Consider the following 25,403-nt stretch of genomic DNA (forward strand, 5'->3'; position numbering starts at 1 on the left):
GGTTGTAATGGACACTCAATAAATGCTGTTTGAACAATTATAGCAACTTGACAGAGGGAATCAGAATATTCTTGAAAGAAAAAAAAATCTGTCTACAAATAAAATGATGAGAAGAACACCAATATTTTGATCAAGTAAGTTATTTTCTGATGAGAAAGGTCAAATTTCATGTTCAAATGCTATTCTTCCCCTATAAGGGTTTTTTAAAGTAACAGTTTTATGGAGATACTATTCATCTAAGGTTTTAATAGAAATAGAAATAGAAATAAAAGGTTTAATAGAAACCTACCTTTTCTCACACTGAGATATGCTTAAGTTTTATTTATTAAGGGTTCTGAGCAATTCATTCAGAACTTAGGTCTGGGACTGGAGAAACTGTTTTCCTTTTTTTAAAAATTTTTATTTTATTTTATTTTATTTATGATAGGCACACAGTGAGAGAGAGAGGCGCAGAGACACAGGCAGAGAGAGAAGCAGGCTCCATGCACCGGGCGCCCGACGTGGGATTCGATCCCGGGTCTCCAGGATCGCGCTCTGGGCCAAAGGCAGGCGCTAAACCGCTGCGCCACCCAGGGATCCCAAGAAACTGTTTTCCAAAGATAAATAATTTAAGAATGTGAGAAAACAAAAACAAAAACTTAAAACCAATGAGATGGGCACAAAGGCACAGAGCATCATCTAATCTTGAAGAAAATTACTTTCAATTCTTGTATGCTGTACAAAGAATACTTCTGTTGCTTTGCTTGCAAAACCTTGAGGAATGCATGAACTTGAGGAGGGAGGGGATACTATAAAAAATAAGAATCTTCATTTCAGAGGAATGAACTCAAAGGGAATACACCTAAAGAGAATAAAATCATGTTCTCCCAATTGTAGAAAGTAGAACCAGACCTTACCTACAAAGAACACATTTCTGTAAGTGTGAAAACAATTAAAATAAACAAAAGAAAGCTTTTCATACTGTATAGCATAAGTGATCTGACCACAAATACAATTACATTCAAAACAGATTAGATACACAATAAATAGAGGCCATCCTTTGTCTCTGAGGTGAAGCCAATCAAGGAAGAAAACCTTCCTTCTCTTCTATGCCAACACTAGAAACAACTCTGGGCTGGAAGAGTATATAAACGTTCTATTCTTATATTAGATAAAGGAATTATAAAAAGTTCCTTGAAATCAAATAGCCACAGTGATATTTTCTTAACAAATTTCTAAAATGATTAATGCTGAAGCTGAATTATCAGCCCCTTACCTTTGTAATGAGGATTCGGTATTTTTCTACTAGGTGGTCATTGTTGTGACAACCTGCTAGTAGCTGCCAGACTTCTCCTCGCAGAGCTTCAGGAACACCACTTCTTACTAAGGATGACAACTGCTTTGGTCTCACACTTAAATTGAGATGCCTAAAAATAAAGCCATAATCTGTAAGTGGATTAAAGAAAGATTCTCTAAAGAGTGTTGTTATTTTTTAAAAAGATGTTATTTTTAAGTAATCTCTACACCCAACGTGACGCTCAAACTGACAACCCTGAGATCAAGAGTCGCATGCTCCACTGACTGAGCCAGTCAGGCACTCCTAAACAGTGTTACTTTTTATGAAAACTAGACTAACTTATACGTACCTAATAAAGGTGACATACTAATAAAGAAAAAAAATAAAGCTGTTGAATTAGATGTGGTCAAGATAACTAAATGATTGGGTGGAGGTAAGAATTGTGCAGTCCGACTGTTTCATAAATATCTTTAAATTATTGCTCTAATTTTTTAAAAAAATATTTTATTTATTTATTCATGAGAGACACACAGAGAGAGGCAGAAACATAGGCAGAGGGAGAAGCAGGCTTCATGCAGGAAGACTGACATGGAACTTGATCCCAGGACTCAGGGATCACGCCCTGAGCCATAGGCAGATGCTCAACCACTGAGCCACCCAAGCGTCCCTGCTCTAACTTTTTAAATAAAAATCAAAACTAGAAACTACAGCTTCATGGTTGTGTCTTATGTAAGAAAAACAGAGCAAAATTCCAATTAGCAGACACATAGTCAAAGATAAGGGCTTGGCCCTGCATCAAAATTCACAAGTGAAATGTGTATTTATACATTCTAAGTTAAAATAAATATTTAAAATAAATATAAAAATAAAGTTTTGAGTGGTTTTTAGGATACCTTGATTCAGGGAACATTTATGAATGACTATGATGGGTAAGAAAGTTTCTACTATAGCATTATAACATCAAAACAAATTATTAAAGTCTCTGAGCTTCATTTATCTAATCTATAAAATGGGGGCAAAAAACTTATCTTGAAATGTTGGTACCAATTTATAAAGTGCTTTGCATATAATCATATTTGATCTTCACAACCATCTGAGGTAGGTAGTATCCCCAGTTTTACAGAAAGAGAAAGAAGATCAGGGAAGGCAATTAAAGGACTCAGTCCTCAACTCTAGGACCAATGAACGTTCTGCTCTGTTGGATATCCTGGCTGCTTTGTGTTTTGAAAGCCACCATTACTGAGTCAATAAAGCATGATCCTGACCTGGAAAGGCTTCTGTGAATATCAGATTTAAACAGAAGTTACTGATACAAAATGACTACTCTCAAAATACAAAAAGGACTCAGACCTTTCTCAAAATGTCCCCAGAATTCTGAAGAATAATGCACAGTACCATTAAAAATGGTTAATTCTGCGATGCTAGTACTCTAATGTGGTAGCTATTAAAAATTCAAAGATAGTTTTATCTTTACTTGGAAAAAAATTATATCAAAGTTGAAGGGTTAGGAGCAGAAAGAACAAAAAGCCTTTTAGTTTAAAGATTGGTACACTGTGGTCTGTGGGCCAAATCTGACCCACGGCCTGCTTCTGTAAATCAACTTTTATTGAAACACAGCCTTTTAAAATCATTTATGTATCGTCTATGACTGCCTTTCCACTACAACAGCAGAGTTGGTAGTTTTGACAGAGACTACTGGGACACAAAGCCTAATATTTATGATCTCTATATATTTATGGCTAAGTATTAAGACCTGGCCCTTTAACAAATAAAAAACCCAATCCTAGGTTTATTTGCTAATCTTAGCTTAATTTATATTAAAAATATAAATTAATTTATTCTGAAAATAATTTTATGTCATTGATCGTATTAACTTTATCCACCCTCAACATACGATTTTATACCAACATTAGTTCTCTAATTCACTAAGAGTCACATAAAAATGAACTTGAAGAATTAGAGCTCAAAGGTATTATTACTAATACTGCCACTAAAATCTAATGTGGAATTAAATAAACCAACTTTAGGCTTAGACCTGACTGTGTTAAAAATTCTAGGTCTGTCATTTACTAACTAGAATTGCTGACTAAATCTCTGAGACCGTTTCCTTTTTTTTTTTTTTTTAATTTTTTTATTGGAGTTCAATTTGCCAACATATAGCATAACACCCAGTGCTCATCCTGCCAAGTGCCCCCCCTCACTGCCCATCATTCAGTCACCCCAACCCCCCGCCCACCTCCCCTTCCACTACCCCTTGTTCATTTCCCAGAGTTAGGTGTTCTGAGACCGTTTCCTCATCTTTAAAAATGGATACTAGTTCATAAAACTGTTATATAAACAGCTTAGCACAATGCCTAGCATATGGTAAATTCATTAATTCTTACTGTATTAGTAAAAAAACATTATTTTTAATTCACAATAATCTTGAATGGTAATTTTAGAGACCTGTGTATTTTGTAAATGAAGAAATAGCTAAGAAGAGTTAAGTGACTTGCCCAAGACCATAGAGCTTAGAAGTAGGAGAAGTAGGATCTGAAGTCAGGTCTACTAGGCTCTAAAATTCCATGATATTGCAACGTCTCCTACCTACAGAACACATATAATAATGATGGGGGAAAAAAGATGAAATGAATTAAAGAAGAGAAACAAACTATTATTATTTCTGAAGACATGACTCAAACTAGCAAAAAATAGTTTTAAACACCCTAAAGAAACATATAAACTCCATCAATGTATTTGAGGAAGTGAGAGACAGACATAATATCAATAAGTAAAGGAATAGAATAGAATAAATTGAATGAATAAATGAATAAAATTTGGTAACAAAACAAATTCCAAGCAATTGTATAAAATGGTGGTGAGTTCATCTAGTAAAATCTACAGTCGAAATGCTTTATCTAAATGATTTTAAATATACTATTATGTAATCATGTCAAGATTCAATTACATTTCTATTTTAGAGCAGAAGCCTTTTTATACAGATGAAATGCCTCCCAGCAGCAGTCTAAACATCCAAATTCACCGAACTGAAAATATAATTGTGATGAGAACATCAGCAGGTTTGTCTCCTGACTGCTAAGGGAATATCAAAAATAAATGAGAACTGTATCAGGGTGGGGGGAGCTTTTGCAGAGTTCATTTATTAAAACCACTTGTGTAAAGACAAACCATGCTTTGGTTTGCATTCTCCTCCTGTACACATTTGACATTTCCCAATGTGGAGCACGTTTCACCAAAGTGTAAAGCACTGTGAGAGTGCTAGAAGCAGATGCATGCCCGTTTGTAGTTCTATCCCTTAAGGACATGAAAGATTTTTAAATGCTGAAATAGTTTTCTAAGAATAGAATGAAAGGCTTCAACAGTTAAATTTTCTGAGAAAAATCAGACCCCAAAGTAACGAGCCCATGGGCAACTTATATGACAAACCTAACAATCAGAAAGTCAGAAATAGAGAAGTGCTCAGATCACTTCCAAGCTCCACCTCACCCCCTGCTCCAGCATATACTAGCATCCTAGAGAAAGGAAAAAGGAAACTACATAAATGTCTCACCAACCTGACTTACCAGAGTCTCTCTGGTTTCATTAGTAAATACCTGAAGGTAGTATATCCTTTCTAGATAGTCTATAGGTTAGTGCTTCTTAACATTGTTGTCAAGCTATCTCTTGAGCTGAGAATTTCTCTTAAGAAGAACTTTCCTGAGTTTTACAAGTATCAGTAGGAAAAGTAATTGTTAGAGTAGTCCATATACTACTAGCTACTACTATACTACTAGAGTAGTCAATATACTAGCATGTTCCTAACACTCTGCTCCATCACTTTGGTACATAACACAGATAAGGAAAAAATCCCACCTGATGTCTCTACAGTGGCTCTATGCATTGTGTGAGCATCCACCAAACTTCCCTGATTATTGTGTACTGTCTTGTTGCGTATATCTTAATCAGTCAGTGGTTCCTAACTGCATCAATAAAAAGGAGCTCTTCCCCAATTTATTCTCTCCATATGTTCCATGTTTGAATTAATACTTACTGCAGCAATAAGAATTTATTAGGTTTCTGAAATTCTGAAAGGTGATTTCAGATATTTACTACTTATCTTTATAAACCTCTAAGAACAGAAAAATTCTAGAACACAAACCTCATATTTTGCTTTTTATAATAGGTTCCAAAATTGAATATTGTAGTTAGGGCAAGATACCCTACCCATAAAATGAGAATTAGAGATGAAAAGGAGAACTCTTCTAACTTACCATTTTGACAGCAGTTCTCCCCATGTTTCAAGAATTTTTCCTGCACATTCTTTGGACACATCACCAAATCCACTCAAGAGAGGTTCATCATTATCTTTAATAAACAAAAAACACAAAAAAGGATAACAGAAGTGGCTATGCTAGCCAGAAGAATGGATGAAAACATAATAGTCAAATCTGAAAGATTTTACTGGGAGCATTAAGTAATAATTTCTAGTTCTCTCTTTTAGCAGACAGATATAAATACAAAGAAAATAAATATGGTCCTAGGTAGAATGTTGCTGTAATCTCTGTCTTTCACTTTCCATAGAGTCCACATTATGTCAACTGCAGTAGAAAGCCATTTTATTATAAAATGATAGGACTCAAAATATGGTATCTTTTTCCTTTTCAAAAGCAAACAGCTTTATCCATGAAAATATATAGCAGTCTGGTTTACAAGTTAAAAAAAAAAATTACAAACCACTTAAGTGTCCAACAATAGGAGAGCAGCAAAAGGAGGCTGAATAAACTATGATACATGATACATGTTTACAATGTAAATACATATGACACCTGTTTACATTAAGTCTGGCAAAATGCCACACAAAATAAAAATATCAGGAGCTGATAAATCTTATGATCAAAATAGACTAGAATAAATTATGCTAAGACATTAATGTCTTAACAATTATAGTCTCTGAGTGATGGAGCTATGATTTCTTTCCCTCCTCCTTTATGTTTTTAGGACTTTAAATTTTCTACAGTGGCATACGTTAATTTAAAACACAAAGCATAAAAAGATTTAAAAAGACCAAAATAGGTCATTTCAAATTTAACTCTAATAATTAAGAAAAGCAAATTCAAATAAGAATTTAAAGACTGTAAGATATGGAAACAGTGAAAAAAGTGACACTGATAAAGGCCTGTGAGAGGAATTTAAAAGTGTAATGAAAGAGGAAACATGGGCTAAGATATTTACATAGTCAATCCTCTTTTGCTGGACATTTGGGGAGTTTTCAATTTTCTGTTACAAATAGTATCACGATGAACATAACTCTTGTTTTCATTGGGTATATGCCCAGAAGTGGACTTCCTGGGATAAAAAAAGTGCAATACTTTTAAGGATTGTGAAACTTACTGACAAATTGCCTTCCAGAACAGTTCTACAATTTATTTCCACTACTAGGGAACAATAGTACTTGTTTCCAAGTGTTCTCACCAATGCTGTTTCTAAGTTTTTTGGCTTAATCTGCCTAAACAAAGTTTGAATCTTAGTGCTTTTAATGATTACAGCATGAATTTGCATCTCTACTAGCGATAACTCAGAAATCCATTATACTTATTACTTCTTTACATTATAATACCTTTGACATTAGTATTAGTTTTGATGGTGAGATAGGGAAGACACAGACCGAATATAAGTGAGACCTCTTTGAGAACACATGGGAGGATAAATAAAGAAAAGAGAAAGGCTCAATGGCAAGAAGATAAACTTTCCCAACTTCACTATTTTGCCAAAATTGGCAAATGCTGATTTGAATTACTGATGCCTCAAGTAATTCTCTACTCATTCAAATATCAATACAACAACTCTTTGGGGGAACAACAGCTATAAAAAAAATGTACTAGAGATGACAATTCCTTTAAAGAGATTAGGAAGACCTGTCTTATCAAATTTTCTTTCACTGTTTTGGGTGCCTTCAACATATCTTGACAGTAGTAATTTGAAATATGTATTTAGAACTCCATGTACCTAAGGCAAGGGTGGGTGAGAAGGGAGCAGGCAGCCTCAGTTTCAGAATATTGTTTTTGAAGACCTCCCCTATATACTTGCTGGCTTCCTGCCCTGGGAGCACAAATGTCCTATGTATAAGGAACCTCTCTAGAGGACTATAACTACCTCTTTCTAGGGAGTAAACACATGACAATAGGATGAGTCTCCCTGGTCCATATACTAGGTTAGAGAATTAAAAGATGGATGGCTGCACAGCTTTCTTCAGCCCCATGTTCTTGTCGTTAGCCCTTCACTATGGGGATGGATTGCAGGGTGGGGTAACCCATCACACCAGTATTTCCTGAGCATCACAATACCAGGAATTGTGTTATACACTAAAGAACCAATGTGGGCAAAAAAAGACACTTTCGTCCTTTACAGAATTTGTGTTCTTGTGTTCTCTAACTCTCCCATGGTCTGCTTTTGGTCCTTATCTCTCCTAGTTAACAACTATTACTAGAGGCCCTCTGAACTCCATAATTACACTGAAAAATGTATGCCTGCTATAGATTAGAACTAGATGTCAGTCCTGATGTTATCCCTCAATTGGGTCCAAATTTCTTTGTAACTGGCAGATGTTCTTTAAAATCTGCAGCATTCAGATTCAGCATTTGACCATTCTCTGGTTTCATAAAAATAGTATGTTTTTCAGTTTATGGTGGGATTATTTTTTTACTACTGAGTTTAAAAGAGAAAAGTTCTCTATTACTTGCTCTTCCATCTTTAGCAGTGTTGACTTAGAAGGTAAACTGCAAGTCTCAAGACTACATGTTACAGAGGAGACAATCTCAAACAGTGATTGTCCACTTTTCCCAATTTTAACACGTGGCTTAAATTGGCTTTGACGGAAGATTTTAAATTTTATCTCTAACTTCTCCCAAAATACATATGTTTTCTTTGCACTTCAAAATGCTTTATGTGAACTAAATACACCAAGACAATTACAGAATAGAGCTCAGACCACTAACTCTCAGAACTAGATAAAGATTCTCCTTGCCAATTTCTAGCTGTGTGACCTTGGGCAAATTCACTTTTCTGAGATTTCATTTCCTTATGTGCAAAATAAGGATAATATTAAATCTTGTTTTTTCAGAATGTTTGTGAGGATTATATAAACAAAGAATTACTTTACTTTTGAAATAAAGTACGGGCCCACCACATATTAAGCTTCAACAAGTGGCCATTAATATTAGTCATTGGAAAAGTGAAAATTACAGGAACAATGGGAATTGGAAAGTCAGGGCCTGCTCTAACTTGAAAAAAAGCACATATAATCATGAGTATTTCTTTTAACTCATTCTTGCCACCTCTAGGCCTTTGTTAATGCAATTTCTTAGCCAGAAGTGCCCAAGCCCACCCATTTATCCCTGCTGAATTCTCTTTGCACTTTAAAAGTCATACCCCAAAAACTACTCTTCATGATGCCCCACCACACCTCCCGACAATGACAAATGGATTCTCCTCTATGAATTTCCGGAACACTTTCTGTGAACTCCACATAGACATGTGCTTCATATGACCTTCTATCATAATCAGCTGTTTTCCTCTTTATAAAAATTAAAAGTCCTCATACAAAATTATAGGTTAGTAAATGCCTCCCAAACTTTTGCTTTTCCTGTGTTCCTACCTTCCTTCCACTTCTACATAGTAGCTTTTAACAGAGATTGACAGGTAATTAATTGACAGGTAATTAGCGGATATAACCTTAAAAAAAGGGGGGGGGGAGAAAAAACTGGTTGATTCCTAATGTTTATAAGTGTGAAAAATCCAATATTATATAAACAAATTTGTATATTTAAATACACATATTTTGCGTCATGTGAGGAAGCCACATTTTGGCAAGTGAAATTGTCCCTGTAAAATGAATCAGTTAAAACGGGAACATTTATTTAGGTGAAAGCTATGTCAATTTTGCTCTAAAAATGTGCTAATACACTAAGCTAGCATAGCCTGATCTTTAAAAAAGCACTACTTATAAATCTCATTTTTTTCAACTTGACTACAATTATCTTACAGAAGGCCCTGTGCTCATCATTTCTGAATCTCCCCTGGTCCTTTGCATACAGTACATGCTCATAACTATTTACTGAAGAATTCCAAATGATATGTCAAATTATCGATTCCCTGATAAAATTATAATGATGTGCATGGTGTACCACCCCATAATAGAAATCAATCTCTCCCTACAATTTACCTTCCTCTTCATCATCTTCTGGAGGAGAAGGTATCATTGAACTCTGAGACCCAGACTGTGGCAGGCGAATTGAGGGAGTGGCAGTAGTTTTCCTCCTCTCTCTCTCTGATTCACTTTCCAAGCACACAACTTCATATAAAGTGTCAGTATTGTTCTTTCTCTCCTTCTGCTTTATCTTGAAGATGAAAAAATATTATTTACTAAGTGGTACAATTATTTTTTAATACACATGACACTTCTGATTTCACTCAGGATATGAGAATAAAAAGGTCTTACTTTGAAAGTCTACACTAAAAATAACCTTTTCTAAATAGAAAAATATACATTTAGATTTAAAAACCCATAGGAGGGGATCCCTGAGTGGCTCAGCAGTTTGGCCCCTGCCTTTGGCCCAGTGCTTGATCCTGGAGACCTGGGATCAAGTCCCACATAGGGCTCCCTGCATGGAGCCTGCTTCTCCCTCTGCCTGTGTCTCTGCCTCTCTCTCTCTGTGTGTGTCTCTCATCAATAAATGGAATCTTTAAAAAAAATATATTAAAAAAATAAAATAAAATAAAAACCCATAGGAAAACAGGTTAGCAGGACTCTAATTCTGTAGTTTTATTGTCTTCAGACTATATTATCATACATGATAGCAGCTACCAATACTTAGTGCTAACTATCTATAGCTTCCTAATTATTTTAAGGCTTCCTAGGTTTCCTACAAGAAACTATCCATGAAAAAATATTTGTTTTTGTTTTTTAGTTTTATTTTTAGAGAGGGGGAGAGAATGTGGAGAGGTAGAAAGAGAAGGAAAATCTTAGGCAGGCTCCATGCCCAGTGCTGAGCCCAACAAAGAGCTCGATCTCACAACGCCGAGATCATATAATCTGAGCTGAAATCGAGATTAAGTCACTTAACTGAATGAGCCACCCAGGAGCTCTGAAAAAAGGTTTTAAAATATTCTAACACAAAGTTTCAGACTAGGAGAGTCCTTTTATTTCCATGCTTCTTCCCACTCCTTTAGCTTAATTAAAGCAGTGTAGAGAACTTTTCTTCAACTGAAAGCCACAACTGGGAGGGGGGACGGCAGAAAAGAGATTAATGAAATTCACAAATATTCTGTATCTCAAACTGGTTTGTATTTTGAGGCAAACATATAGCACTTTGAACTAATCTAAATTAAAAATTAAGGACTGAGAGTATAAAATTTTCCAGTACTAAATTTAATTAGTATTACACATTATAGCCAGTTTAAGGAGAAGGAGGGGAGGAAAAAGTGAAACACAAAGCTAGAAAAAAGGCAGAACTGTAGGAAAAGATACAAAGACAACTAGAAAGGTAGCTACATCAATGAGAAGAAATATGTACAAGTGTAAAGTCAAAATACAGAAAGAGGAGGATTAAAAGGTTCACTAGGTACAGAAATATCAGGCAGAGCATATTTTATCATCTGAGTGTTCATGCAGGTTAAAAAAAAATCATCCCAATCCTAGAAGACCAAGTTAGTAGCAATGTCCTTTCAATATCATCCTGAGACACTGCTTAATATAGGAGTCAGTAAACCTTTCTGTAAAGGCCCATAATAAATATTTTAGGCTCCGTGGGCCACTAGTCTGTCACAACTACTAAATTCTGTCATGGTGGTGCAAAAGCACCCACAGACACTACCTAAGTGAGTATAGCTATATTCTAAAGAACAAAGACCAGGCTAGATTTGACCCACATACTCTAGTTTGCCAACTTTGTTTTAACATGTCCACCTAAGGATTAATTTTCTAGATGAATAAACGATTTTGACTGACTTACTATTAATTAAAGACCCAGACCCTATGAAGTTATATATTAACCCAGAGATTTGTGTCCAGTAGAATAGGCAAATGATTTCTGTCTGGTAGAAAAGATAACCCAAAGTTATCTATAAGACATTAGCCAGTTTTATTTCTGATCTAGCAATCTTATTCTAATGTTTTTTTTTTTAAAGATTTTATTTATTCACGAGAATATACAAAGAGAGAGAGAGAGAGAGAGAGAGAGAGAGAGAGAGGCAGAGACACAGGCAGAGGGAGAAGCAGGCTCCATGCAGGGAGCCAGGTGGGGTACTTGATCCTGGGTCTCCAGGATCACGCCCTGGGCCTAAGGTGGCGCTAAACTGCTGAGCCACCCGGGCTGCCCATTGTTTTTTTTTTTTTTTTTTTTAAAGAAGGACTACATAAACTCAAGCTCCTCAAATACATAGAGCCAGTTTTACTGTCTTACTGGCTCCCTCATTACTTAATGAATTGAATTAAAATCTATGACATTTGTTCATTCTAAATTTATAACTGTGATTATAACTTTTAGTTATTTTTTTAAAAGATTTATTTATTTATTTATGATAAGACAGAGAGAGAGAGAGAGAGAGAGAGAGAGAGAGAGGCAGAGACACAGGGAGAGGGAGAAGCAGGCTCCACGCAGGGAGCCCCTTGTGGGACTTGATCCCAGGTCTCCAGGATCAAGCACTGGGCTGAAGGCAGGCGTTAATCCGCTGAGCCACCCAGGGATCCCCTAACTTTTAGTTATTTTTATTTATTTTAAAAATTTAGGGAACCCTGGGTGGCGCAGCGGTTTAGCGCCAGCCTTTGGCCCAGGGCGCGATCCTGGAGACCCGGGATCGAATCCCACGTCGGGCTCCCGGTGCATGGAGCCTGCTTCTCCCTCTGCCTATGTCTCTGCCTCTCTCTCTCTCTCTGATGACTATCATAAATAAATAAATAAAAATAAAAATAAATATTTTAAAAATTTATTTATTCATGGGACGCCTGGGTGGCTCAGCAGTTGGGCACCTGCCTTTGGCTCCATTGTGATCCCGGGATCTGGGATCAAGTCCTGCATCGGGCTCCCTGCAAGGGGCCTGCTTCTCCCTCTGCCTATGTCTCTGACTCTCTCTCTCAGTTTGTGTCTCTCATGATTAAATAAATAAATCTTTTAAAAAAGGGATTTAGGGATCCCTGGGTGGCGCAGTGGTTTGGCGCCTGCCTTTGGCCCAGGGCGCGATCCTGGAGACCCGGGATCGAATCCCACATCAGGCTCCCGGTGCATGGAGCCTGCTTCTCCCTCCGCCTGTGTCTCTGCCTCTCTCTCTCTCTCTGTGACTATCATAAATAAAAATTAAAAAAAAAATAAAAAATAAAAATAAAAAAGGGATTTATTCATGAGAGACACACAGAGAGACAGAAACATAGGCAGAGGGAGAAGCAATAAGAGAGAGGTGCTCTGTGAGGAGCCTGATGCAGGACTCGATCTCAGGACCCCGGGATCACGCCCTGAGCCAAAAGCAGACACTCAACCACTGAGCCACCCAGGTACCCCAATTTTTAATTTTAAATATAATACTTTGACAGGGAATAAGATTTCCTTTTATTCATTTGTTACAAATTACTATCTGAAACAATAACCATGTAAAAGAGTTCGAAGAACAATAGCTCTCTACTTAAAAGAATTTCTCAGAGACTACATAAATGTCACTCATAAACACTGCAGTTTACCTAGAAACTCTTCTGTGAATCAGAATGACCAGATAAACACTGCCTTTTGAAGTCAGATAAACACAGAGCCATGAACTGAACTGTGCTTAGAAGTCAAGAACTCCAGCTATTAAAGATGATATACATTGAGGGGCACCTGTGTGATTCAGTTGGTTGGGCATCTGCCATCAGCTCGGGTCCCAATCTCAGGGTCCTGGGATCAAGCTCCTTGTTAGGCTCCCTGCTCGGCAGGGAGCCTACTTCTCCCTCTACTTCTCCTCTCTATTCATGCTCTCTCTCCTTCTCAAATAAATAAAATCTTTAAAAAAATAATAGACATTGTTGAATCTAGGAAATAGTACATGGGGGTTGATTATACCACTATTTTTATTTCTGTGTATGTCTGAATTTCCTGTAATAAAAAACTTGAGAAAAAGCACTCTTGAGGGGCACCTTGGTGGCTCAGTGGTTGAATGCCTGTCTTTGGTTCAGGTTGTGATCCTGGGGACCTGGTATCAAGTCCCACATCAGGCTCCCATGTTTATGACTAAACATCATAAAGATGTCAATTCTCCTTAGTAAAATAACAGCCAATTTTTTTCTATAGCTACAGAAGTTGAATCTAAAGTTTACATGAAAAATAAAAATATACAGCAAAATCCACAAAAAGAACTGGAGAGGGAAGGTAGCCGTATCAGGTATCAAATCATATTATAAAGTCTACATAATTAAATGTGATATTGGTGCATAAGTAACCTAAAAACCCATGGAAGAAAACATAAAAAGCTGAATGAAGTCCAAAGACACAAGAAAATGTGATATTTAAGTGACATCTCAAATCACAGGGAAAAGTTAGATGATTCAAAGAATGGTTTGGGGACAAGTACAAAGCCATTTGGAAAAAGATTAAATCAGACCCATACCATATACCATATGCTAGAATATAACATTAATGAATCAGCAATTTAAAAGCAGAAAAACGAAACCATGTAATAAAAGAAAATGTGTAAATTTCTTTATTACTGGGTGTAAGGAAAGCATTTCTGACTCAAAATCCAGAAGCTTTAAAGGGAAAAACTTGATGAAAAAACATGACAAGGGACAAACCTGGAGAAATCTTTACAATTTATATCTCAAACGGTTAGTCTCTTAAATACAGAAAGAGCTTCTAAAAACTAAAAGGAAAAAGGTCAAAACCAAAAAGCCAAAAATATGAAGAGAACAGTTCACAGAAAAGGAAAGGAAAATTACCCTTAAACATATGAAAAGAAAATTTTTTTTTCATTCATCAAAGGATAAATTAAGACTACCATCAGATCCTTAAGTTTGACAACATACTCTTGATAAGTTTGTGGAGAAACAGGTACTCTCATATCCTCTATGATTACACTGAGAGAAAATTTGGCAAATATAACAAAATTATATATGCAAAATTACCTCATGTATCGAGGAGTCTACTAATAAAAATTTACTCTAAGATGCACTTTCATTAAATTAAAACAATGTACACATAAGCTTCTATATTGCAAAATTATTTCAACAGCAAATGGCTGAAAAAAAAATCAAAAAATACATCAACAGAAGACAATTAAAAAAATCATAAATCATGACTCATCCAAATAGAAAGTACTATGTAGCCATTAAGAATGAGAAAGATCTCTATGAACTGATGTGAAAAAATGATCTACAGGTCAGCCCCGGTGGGTCAGTGCCACCTTCGGCCTGGGATGTGGTCCTGGAGTCCCAGGATCAAGTCCCACGTCAGTCTCCCTGCATGGAGCCTGCTTCTGCCTCTCTCTCTCTCTCTCTCTCTCTCTGTGTGCCTCTCATAATAAATAAATAAAAATATTTTAAAAAAATGATCTACAGGAAGTTAAAAAAGCAAAGTACCAGACAGTACGTAGGCTAGTTTGTATTTTAAGAGAATTAAAAAAATATAGGAGTATTTTCCTATTTTCAAAAAAAAGAAACATTGTTTTTTTGTTGTTGTTGTTGTTTTTTTGTGAAACCAGAAACCACTAATAATGGTTACCTATGGGTGGAGAAACATGAATGAAAGTTAAGACTACTGAGTACATTTTTACATAATCTTGACTTTTATACCATTATACATATTTTAAATATTCAAAAAATAAACAAAAAGAAAAAAAGACCCAAAGACCCCGAGTTGAAAATATGGAAACAAATGAACCTATGTTCAAATAGTAACATAACTATATGAAAAAACATTTTTTCCAGTTAACTTTTGAACACAGTACTCATTTTATATATTAGAACATGTTCAAAGAGGAAAAAAAGTTGCATAAACTCCACTCAGTAGTTTATTAATTACAATACTGACTTTTTTGAAATACCAACAAATGGGAATTTGAAACTGTACAGATTTAAATAATTTCATACTATATACATCTGTTTTTATGTTATACCTAGTTATTATAGTTACATAAGTAAATGTTTCTCCCAAAATTTAAGCATCTATACAAAGTTCAGAATATACTAAATATTCTGGAACCTTTTCATTTAGATGTTTACACACTGACTTTTATATATTGACATTAAACTATGGTCTTATTTCAAATTGAAAGAAGCTTGTACATTGTAAGCTGTACACAAATTGCAGTGTGGCATCATCTATATTTTAGAAATGGTGCAAGTTTATTAATGAATGCTTAATTACCCTATCAGTAATTGTATTAATGTATGTTTTTTCTCACTGAAATTTTACGTAATTAAAATCTGTATTTCAAAAACAAATATAACAGTGCCTTTTCTTAACATTTATAATTTTATAAAGATTTTGTTATAGATTTGCTAGGATCAATAAAATAAAATTCGTATTAAGGGTGTTTCCTGCAATACTGTTATTTTTTAATTATTTGATAGAGTAGGATAAAGCAAATAAATACATTACAATTACTGTCTTTAAGTTAGTGAATATTAGAAACATATAAATGTAAAAGAAAAGAAGAAAGCTCTGTAACGTGACCTTACTATTGAAAATATGTGGGGGCACCTGGGTGGATTAGTGGTTGAGCTTTTGGTTCAGGTTGTGATCCTGGGGTCCTGGGATCAAGTCCCACATCAGGCTCCTGCAAGAAGCCTGCTTCTCTCTCTGCCTATGTCTCTGCCTCTTTCTCTGTGTCTCTCATAAATAAATAAATAAAGTCTTGGGGATCCCTGGGTGGCGCAGCGGTTTGGCGCCTGCCTTTGGCCCAGGGCGCGATCCTGGAGACCCGGGATCGAATCCCACGTCGGGCTCCCAGTGCATGGAGCCTGCTTCTCCCTCTGCCTATGTCTCTCCCTCTCTCTCTCTCTCTCTCTCTCTGTGTGTGTGACTATCATAAATAAATAAAAATTTTTAAAAAATAGCCTCTTCTTTGGAATCCAATAGAGCTTCATCCTCTTTAAAAAAATAATAAAATAAAATAAAATAAAATAAAATAAAATAAAATAAAATAAAATAAAAATAAAATAAAATCTTAAAAAAAATAAAAGAAAGAAAGAAAATATGTGAATGAACTCAAATAATTCAGGGAAGGCTCATCAATGCTCAAGGATGCTAAAACCATTAGAAAGTTGTTGAGGGTATTTGGAAGTTGCCAAAGAACCACCCCAAATATTATTTGTTAAATGCAAAGAGAAAACTACTTTTACAAAGGAGAGCACCACCTTAACCTAGTGATCACACCTTCCAGGAACAGCGGAATATGATGATATCATGTGCCTCCTGATTTAGCAGATGAAGGTTTCCAATACAGAAAACATTTCCATATTTTTTACCTTGAGAGATAGAGTGGTATAGCACATGTATGCATGCCTGTGTACACACATGTACGTGCACGCACACATAAAAACACACCCCAAAGAGAAGAGGTTCAGGTCTAGTATGGTCATACTAATAACTTGTCTATGTGATGTTGGTCGCATACTTAGTTTTACACACATCAGCTTCATTTATAAAAAAATTTCATCAAAGATTTTAAGACACCTATGGTCTTTGGCAATAAAATTCTATAATTCTATAGTTTTAAGAATGCTTAGCCAGACTTAAATTCATTTTAGGTTACTGCTGGAAAACCTCGTCTTCAGATCAGTTTCGTCCTCTTTTAGTAAATGATATTTAAATATCTAAAACCAAGAAAATGATCATTATTCATCTGTTAATTTTTTTTTAAAGTAGGCTACATGCCCAGTGCAGAACCCAATGTGAGGCTTAAACTTATGGTTCTGAGATCAAGATCTGACCTGAGACCAAAAATCAGACGTTTAACCACTAAACCAGGTGCCCCTTTCTCCACTAATTTTAAGTTTCTTCTCTAATATGATGCCATTGTAATGTAATAATCCTCACAGTTGGGAAGGCTTCCAGGCTAAAGAGTTGTACTGAGTCATCAGATAATTTTAGTGATAGGAGAAAGAATCAAATTTTTAACATGTATTAAAAATTTTTCCGTAATTATTCTTCCATACTGACAGCAATAAACAGAAACTATATGCTGTATATTCAACGAATTTGGTTCACAGCATTGTTTCCTTTTTCAGTCTAATGAGAACTGCAAAAAGGGTTACAATTTTAAATTCTCCTTAATTTAAATAAATCCTAAAAATCCTCTTACAGAAAGACAAAGAGAGGATGTTTCCTCAATCCTGACTGAGAACTCTTAGAAGGCTCAGGTGCATATCTTGTTCACACAACATTCCATAAAATCTATTTTACATCTTTGGATCTATAAAATGAAAATTCTATCCTTACTAGTCACTATAAAAAATTATATAAGACAGAAAAAGCAAAGTAGCTAGTACACTGGTGGCCACAGTAGGCTCTTAACCACTGTAGCTATTACTTTTTAATGCCATGAACTATAGAAGGGAATGAACTTAGTTTATTATGTTACAAGAAAAGAGATTAAGAGTGCTCTAAATGCGCTGAGACAGCAACAAGTTGCTCAAATGCTTCACTCTGTCTCTTCTTTCTCATTCTCTACCCCTCACAAAATTCCTCCCCCCCCCAAAAAAATAAGACTTATCCAAATAAGGAGAAAAATGAAAGATTATTCTGAGGAATTCCTTTGCCCTCCTCCTAGCTTCCACATATAAACTTCTGCTTTTTACAAAGAAAATACTGACAACTCAGCCTATGTTTAGCTTTTAAACTTAAAAGAGAGTCTAGGGTAGTCTGTCGGGCCAGGTCTCAGGTATATGTGTTTCTGGCTCCTTTACCCTGCCAAGTCATTTATTAGCTTACTTAGATAACATTCTTGTAGACCAAACCACTTAAGTAATATTCCTGTAAACTCATGCAGTCTATGAATACAAGGTTGTATAAGACCTCAAGGGAAAAGCAGTATCAGAGGAATCTTATTTATGTTCACTAAGATTAAAGAGACAGAACTCTAATTAAAGAGAATATGTTTTCTGACATACAAATCTGTACTAAAATGATTATAGCATTAATTTCTATTTATCATCTCTTACTCTAGACAACTTAAGAATCATCCATACTCCCTAAACTTTTTTTTGTTTAATATTTTATTTATTTATTCATGAGAGACACACACAGAGAAAAACAGAGGCAGAGACACAGGCAGAGGGAGAAGCAGGCTCCACGCAGGAAGCCCGACGTGGGACTCGGTCCCGGGTCTCCAGGATCACACCCCAGGCTGCAGGCAGGAGCTAAACCGCTGAGCCATCCAGGGATCCCCCTCCCTAAACTTTTAAAATGATACCTGTAAACTGATTTTCTTTCTGAAGTGTTGTTCTTCTGGGGCTGATCCAATGATAGTCAATCTTGTCCTATTTCATGCCTTAGTTGTTTTTTTTTTTTTTTAAAGTAGCCTCCACACCTAGTGTGGAGCCCAACATGGGGAATGAATTCAGGACCCCAAGATCAAGACCTGAGATCAAGAATTGAATGCCCAAATGACTGAGCCACCCGGGTGCCCCATTGACATAATACCTTTTACTCCTCCTCTGTCCCACTAAGGTTCCACAGTCCCTCTCAATAACCGTTAAAATGAATAACATATCATATGCCAAGTATGTTATACAGTTTCTTACTTAATGTCACAATAACACTATGAGGAATCTTCAATCACTGCCATTTTACAGATGAGTAAACAGGCTCAAAGAGTTGATGGTACTTGCTAGTCAGTGGTAAAATCTGATATACTCTGATTCCAAAGTCAACTTTTTTTTCTTAATTTTATTTATTTATTCATGAGAGACACAAAGAGAGAGGTAGAGACACAGGCAGAGGGAGAAGCAGGCTCCATGCAGGGAGCCTGATGTGGGACTCAATCCCCAGACTGGGATCACATCCTGAACCAAAGGCAGACGCTCAACTGCTGAGCCACCCAGGCGTCCAGAGAACTACTATGTTTTAGATGCTTAGGATAAATCAGTGAACAAGGCACATCAGGAATACTGAGTTAGTAGAGGTTTTCAACAGGGAAAACACATAATAAGCAAAATAAAATTAAGTGCATTATGTGGTATACTGGAAGTTAAAAGCTTTGTAAAAAATTTAAAAAATATATACCGGGGCAGGGGTGGGGGTGACTGGCAGCATCACTGCAAGAGTAGACAAACTGCAGTGTTAAATGTGGAAGTCAGGCTCAGATTGACATCTGAGCACAAACTTAAAGAAGATGAGGACTTGAAGGAGGTGAGTAATAGCAAACGGGAAATGGGAAGAGCATTCAAGGCAGAAGAAACAGTTAATAGCAAAAGCCCCAAGAGCATCGTTAGAGCAGAAGCAGTAAGGAAAAAAAAGCAATAGAGAGAAATTAGTTCATAATAATAATAGACAGGGCAGCCCTGGTGGCTTAATGGTTTAGCGCCACCTTCGGCCTGGGGTGTGATCCCAGAGACCAGAGATCAAGTCCCACATCGGGCTCCCTGCATGGAGCCTGCTTCTCTCTCTGCCTGTGTTTCTTTCTCTCTCTCTCTGTCTCTCATTAATAAATAAATAAATAAACTTAAAAAAAACATGATATAATAGGCAGACCACATAAACATCAGAAACCAATGAAAGGACTCTGGCTTTTATAGAGTAGAGTTGGTTTAAAGGGTTGTGAGCAGAAAAGTGATCTGACTTGATCTTAGGCTGCTGTGTTGAGAATATATGAAAAGGAGGGGCGCCTGTGTGGCTCAGTCGATTAAGTAGCTGCTTTCTGCTTTCCCTCTCCCCAGCTTGTACTCTAAAAAGTAAGAATCTTACAAAAGAGAGAGAGAGAGGGCAGCCTGGGTGGCTCAGCAGTTTGGCACTGCCTTCGGCCCAAGGCCTGATCCTGGAGACCCGGGATCGAGTCCCATGTCGGGCTCCCTGCATGGAGCCTGCTTCTCCCTCTGCCTGTGTCTTTGTGTCTCTCTCTGTGTATCTCTCATGAATAAATAAATAAACTCTTTAAAAGAGAGAGAGAGAGAAAGAGAAAGAGAAAGAGAGGGCAAAAAAAAAAAACCAGATGTGAAGAGATTATTACAGTAGCTCAGGTAAAGGTGACAATTCAGATGAGGTTAGTGTATTAAGTCTAGATAGGGTTTGAAAGTAAACAGAATTTCCTAACAGACTGGATATGGGGTGTGAAAAATGAAAGAAAAATGTTTAACCTTAGCAACAATTAGGAGAAGGTGTCCATGAACTGAGACAGTTAAGACAGGTAAGGAGAGCATTTTAGGGGTGAGGGGGGTGAGGTAAATCTGAGATGTCCTGAAGGCTAAGTAAGAGAGGGGTAAGGAGTTGGGGAGTGATCATCCATACTGTATATAGCTCACTGGCCAAGGATGATGAAGACTCAGACTGACCACTAGATTTAGCAATTTAGGTCAGTATGGATTTGATTATTTTTCAAGATGTTTTGATACAAAGGAAAGCAAGAAAAAAAGGTGGGGGGAGTAGTGGGGCATATGAGGCCAAGAAAAGCTAAAAGAAGGAAACAGATTTTATCTGCCGCCCACTACAGGTAAAATAGAGTATGGAATTTGATTTTCACCATATTAACTGACAGAACTATTTTTTTTTAAATTGATACTCAGAAGGGACCACAACAGACCACAATAATCTATCATAAAAATGTCCAACATATAATCTAAAATTACTAGACAAAGAAACAGGAAAATGTGACTCACCAGATATTAGAATTAGCCGTTAAGGATTTTTAAAGTAGCAATATTAGAATTATGCCCAAAGATATAAGAGAAAATATACTTGAAAGAACAAAGAGAAAATCTCTTAAGAAAACAAAAGAACTAAGTAGACATTCCAGAAATAAAAAGCAAAAGATCTGAAAAAAAAAAAAAAAAAAAAGTTTGGGGCACCTGGGTGGCTCAGTCTGTTAAGCATCTGCCTTCGCTCAGGTCCTGGGACTGAGCCCTCTGCTCAGTACGGGGTCTGCTTCTCCCTCTCCCTCTGTGTGCATGCACACGTTCTCTCACCCCCCCCCCCCCCGCTCAAATAAATAAATCTCAAATAAATAAATAAATTCATTGAATGGGCTTGACAGCAAACTGGATAAAAGGGACAAACCAACTTTAAGACAAGTCAAAGAGTTAAAATGGTATACTACCTGAAGAAAAACCAGGAAAAAAATAAAATAAATTTAAAAGAAAACACAAAAAACAGAGCCTTAGAGATCTGTAAGGTAGTATCAAAAGGACTAAAATATATGTAACTGGAATCCTACAAGAGAGAAAAGAGAGATGGGGCAGGAAAGAAGGTTGTAACAAATAACCAGATTTTCCTCAAAATTGGTAAAAAACAAAACAGAACATAAACTTAAAGTTTCAAGAAGCTCAAGGGTGCCTGGGTAGTTCAGTCAGTTAAGCATCTGCCTTCAGCTTGGGTCATGATCCCAAAGTCTTGGGATTGAGGCCCCACCCATGAGGCTCCCTGGTCAGTGGAGAGTCGGCTTCTCCCTCTTCCACTCCCTCTGCTTGTGCGGTGCTCTTTCTCTCTCTCTGTGATAGATGATTGATAGGTCACTTAGATAGATTGATTAATTAATTAATTAATTTCAAGAAGCTCAGCAAATCCCAAGGAAGACAAATAAGAAAACATAAATGCCCAGGCACATCATATTTCAATATCTGAAAATCAAAGATAAAATATAATCTTAGAAGCAGCCAGGAGAAAATGACTCATTCCATACAGAGACAATACAAATAAATGCATGCTGACTTCACATCAAAAACAATGAGAGCCAGGAGACAGTGAGTGGACACCTTTAAAGTGCTAAAAGGAAAAAAAAAAAAAAAAAAAAAATCAACCCAGAATCCTACAGCCAGTGAAATAACCCACTGGAATGAGAGTGAAATAAAAACATGTTCAGATAAAGGAGTCTAAGAGTTAGGACTTTAGTAAAGCGACATAAAAAATTGTTAAAATAAGTTCTTTAGTTTGAAGGCAAGTAAGATCAGACACCTGGTTCTGAAGAGTAAGAAAAATGATAAACAGGTGGGCAAAAATAAGACAATTTTCCTCTTAATATGTTTAAATACACAACTGTTTAAAGATCTAGGTGATAGCTTAGCTCAATGATAAATCAGCCTCAAAAAGTTTCTCCTTTCTTATCTACCTCCCTCCCATATTTATAGAAAAGCATAGTACCTGTTTTAGTTTCAAAAAGAAATTTTCAGTAGTACTACGTTTGCTAAAGGGCCAGAATAATCTTTCATTAGGTGAGCAAACGCGGACTTTTGTCTCTATGAGAAATCGAACAGGCTCCTGCACTTCTGTTATTACCAAATCAACAGCCGTGGTCATAAACAGCACTTTATCTAGAGAGAGAGAGAGAGAAAGGAGAAGCAAATGAAAAAAATGGAAATATTTTGCGCATATAATTAATATAAAATTAATTACTTTTGTCACAAATTTTCAAGATACCTTAAGGTAATCCATCAATTAAATCAAAATCTAAAATAATCAGATAAATTGCTGTTTTGAAAACTCTTTTTCTGTATTGAGAATTCTTTGCTTGGGCAGACTCTTTGGAATTACTGACAGCACTATATAAAGTTTATGAAATGTTCTGTCAGATTGTTTTTATAAAACTGCCATGAAGAGGCTGTGGCCTCTTCATGCCACTCTCACCCACACTGGAAGTTCTCAATTTCTAAAATCTTGGTTAACTTACACATTTATCTACAGTGCTATAGTAACAAGAAAAAAATGAATGGGAAGAAAAATAAATAGGAAGCATTGGTTAAGCAAATACTGTTACATTTTCAGGATAGAACATTATGCAGCTACTAAACGACATTCAGGAAGAGTAGAAAATACCTTGAAAAAGGTGGTTTCTGCACAGAGTATCTGAAAAGCTACGTAAGAAACTGGTCACAGTGGTCCTCTTGGGCTGGGGCCCTGAGGACTGTGGGAGACTTTTACTTCCCCCTATATTCTTTTAATTTTTAACCATATGTACATATATTATCTCTCCACAAAAATAAATAAAATTTAGAATTCTGTACATAAATAAGTACATGCATAGACAAAGAAGCAGGGAAGTAAAAAATTAAGAGAAAGGGAGGGAAAATTATGTGGGGGAAAATGATACTTTGTTTATACATCAAATTTAACAATAAATTCTAAGACCTATATAAATTCTTTGGTTTTATGACAATTAAAAAAAACAATGATATTTGTCAAATAAGTGGTTCTAAGGTTAGTGATCTTTTTGGGATTAAAATGTCTGTTCACGATGTCAGCCAATCTGCATCACCTTTAGGAGTTTCTTCATTTACAACTTGAAAAGGTAGAGATTTTGGATTCCAGCTCCCAGTGATAACATAGGACTTTCCATCTGAACTTTTGCCCATAGATTCCTAAAGAAAAGAGTAAAAAGCATTAATGCCAAGATAAGTGAACAACAGCTAACTACCATTTTGACGCCTTTAAAAATATAGGAGTCACAAAAATATAAGAATATGAAAGACGGTCAGGTATTTTTCAAAAAAGTAGAAATATATATGAATGAGACTGACTGCAGTGAAAATTAAAGATGTGCCAATTATTTATGCAACTACTCCTGAAAAGTTATAAAGTAAATGCTAATAAATCGTATCAAATTGTGCAAATATCAGAGAAATTTACCACCTGAATCTTGGTTGAATTCTTCTGTCAAGTACATAATTATCACATAAATTTTAGTTTTGGGAATAAAGATTTTCACATAATAGCTACAATACTAATACCACCTACTTTTATAAAACTCATGATAATAGTATGTAAATGCTTCTTTCACAAACTTTCTCTTTGCTTCCTACTTCAACCTTAAATTCTAAACAGGGATTATTCACTGTTACACAGTAAAAAAACTGAGGCTGAGACTAAACAGGTCTAAAGTCAGACTAGGAAATATCAAGTCAGAAATAATGAAATTCTTTGTCTACTACTATCATAGCTCATAAGAACACCTTCATAAAAGTGCTTTCGCATCATATTCAGGTAATATAGAATGATACATTTATCAAGGAAATAGTGTATAACCTTAAAAACAAAAGCAATCCTTACCAAATCTAACAAGTGCATGTCACTATTTCGTACATCTTTTCCTGGGCTAAGAAGAAGACCAAAACACCTGCAAAGAAGGAAGATGCATAAATTTGGAAGAAAGATAACATAAAAAAGACATTTAAACTAGGTCATTTAAAATTCTTATTGATGGATAAAGGATACATTAAAATTATCACTTAATTAGCACTGCCCAAATTAAGTGAATGAAATATTCACTTTAAAAAACAAAAGATGAAAAAAAATAAAAAAAAAAAAACAAAACCCAAAAGATGGGATGCCTGGGTGCTCAGCAGTTGACCATCTGCCGCTGAGCACCCAGGTTCAGGGAGTGATCCTGGAGTCCCAGGATCGAGTCCCACATCAGGCTTCCTGCATGGAGCCTTTTTCTCCCTCTGCCTATGTCTCTGCCACTCTCTCTCTCTGTGTCTCTCATGAATAAATAAATAAATCTTTAAAAAATAAAAGTAAAAATAAAAAACAAAAGAATTCACCTTAAAAACCAAAAGAACAAAATTTTTGCAAATGTATTTTTGAATATTGTGTATGGTTACTCCACTAGAATTTATATTTAAGCTGAGTTTACAAAAATATTTACCTTTCAATGGCCAGTTCTTTATTAGTTGTCTGTTGCACATAGATGACAATCTTCTTATCAGTTCCTTGGCGAAGTTTAAAGCATTGTCTGTCCTTCTCTTTAGGAACTGCACTGTAGAACAACATGTTTCATTAATTTTGCAAAGTATTTTACTGTGACATATACTGGAACAACTTCTTTTGAATCTAGGATTCTTTTCTGTTTTCAAATAAGAATAGAAATTTAAAAATCAGGTATGCCTGGTGGCTCAGTAGTTGAGTGTCTGCCTTTGGCTTAGGTCATGGTCCCAAGGTCCTGCGATCGAGTCTTGCATTAGACTCCCCGTGGGAGGCCTCTC

The 25,403-nt window shown here is 36.0% G+C and overlaps 1 protein-coding gene across 11 annotated transcripts in view; it reads right to left on the bottom strand.

The window, feature by feature from the left end:
- RABGAP1 (RAB GTPase activating protein 1) overlaps positions 1–25,403 on the bottom strand; it is a 166,767-nt gene that overhangs the window by 85,881 nt on the left and 55,483 nt on the right. For all 11 annotated transcript variants that reach the window (XR_011999857.1, XR_011999856.1, XM_072748652.1 and 8 more), the window contains 7 exons: positions 25,067–25,177; positions 24,469–24,535; positions 23,678–23,780; positions 22,567–22,736; positions 9,477–9,651; positions 5,527–5,620; positions 1,256–1,406 (listed from right to left, as the gene is read on the bottom strand). Coding sequence is in view for 9 of the 11 variants with exons in the window: in XM_072748652.1 (XP_072604753.1) it covers positions 1,256–1,406; positions 5,527–5,620; positions 9,477–9,651; positions 22,567–22,736; positions 23,678–23,780; positions 24,469–24,535; positions 25,067–25,177 (871 nt within the window). In the remaining 2 variants the exon portion in view is untranslated. The remainder of the gene's footprint in view (positions 1–1,255; positions 1,407–5,526; positions 5,621–9,476; positions 9,652–22,566; positions 22,737–23,677; positions 23,781–24,468; positions 24,536–25,066; positions 25,178–25,403) is intronic.

The sequence above is a fragment of the Vulpes vulpes genome, chromosome 2, assembly GCF_048418805.1.
Source record: "Vulpes vulpes isolate BD-2025 chromosome 2, VulVul3, whole genome shotgun sequence".
Lineage (NCBI taxonomy): Eukaryota > Metazoa > Chordata > Mammalia > Carnivora > Canidae > Vulpes > Vulpes vulpes.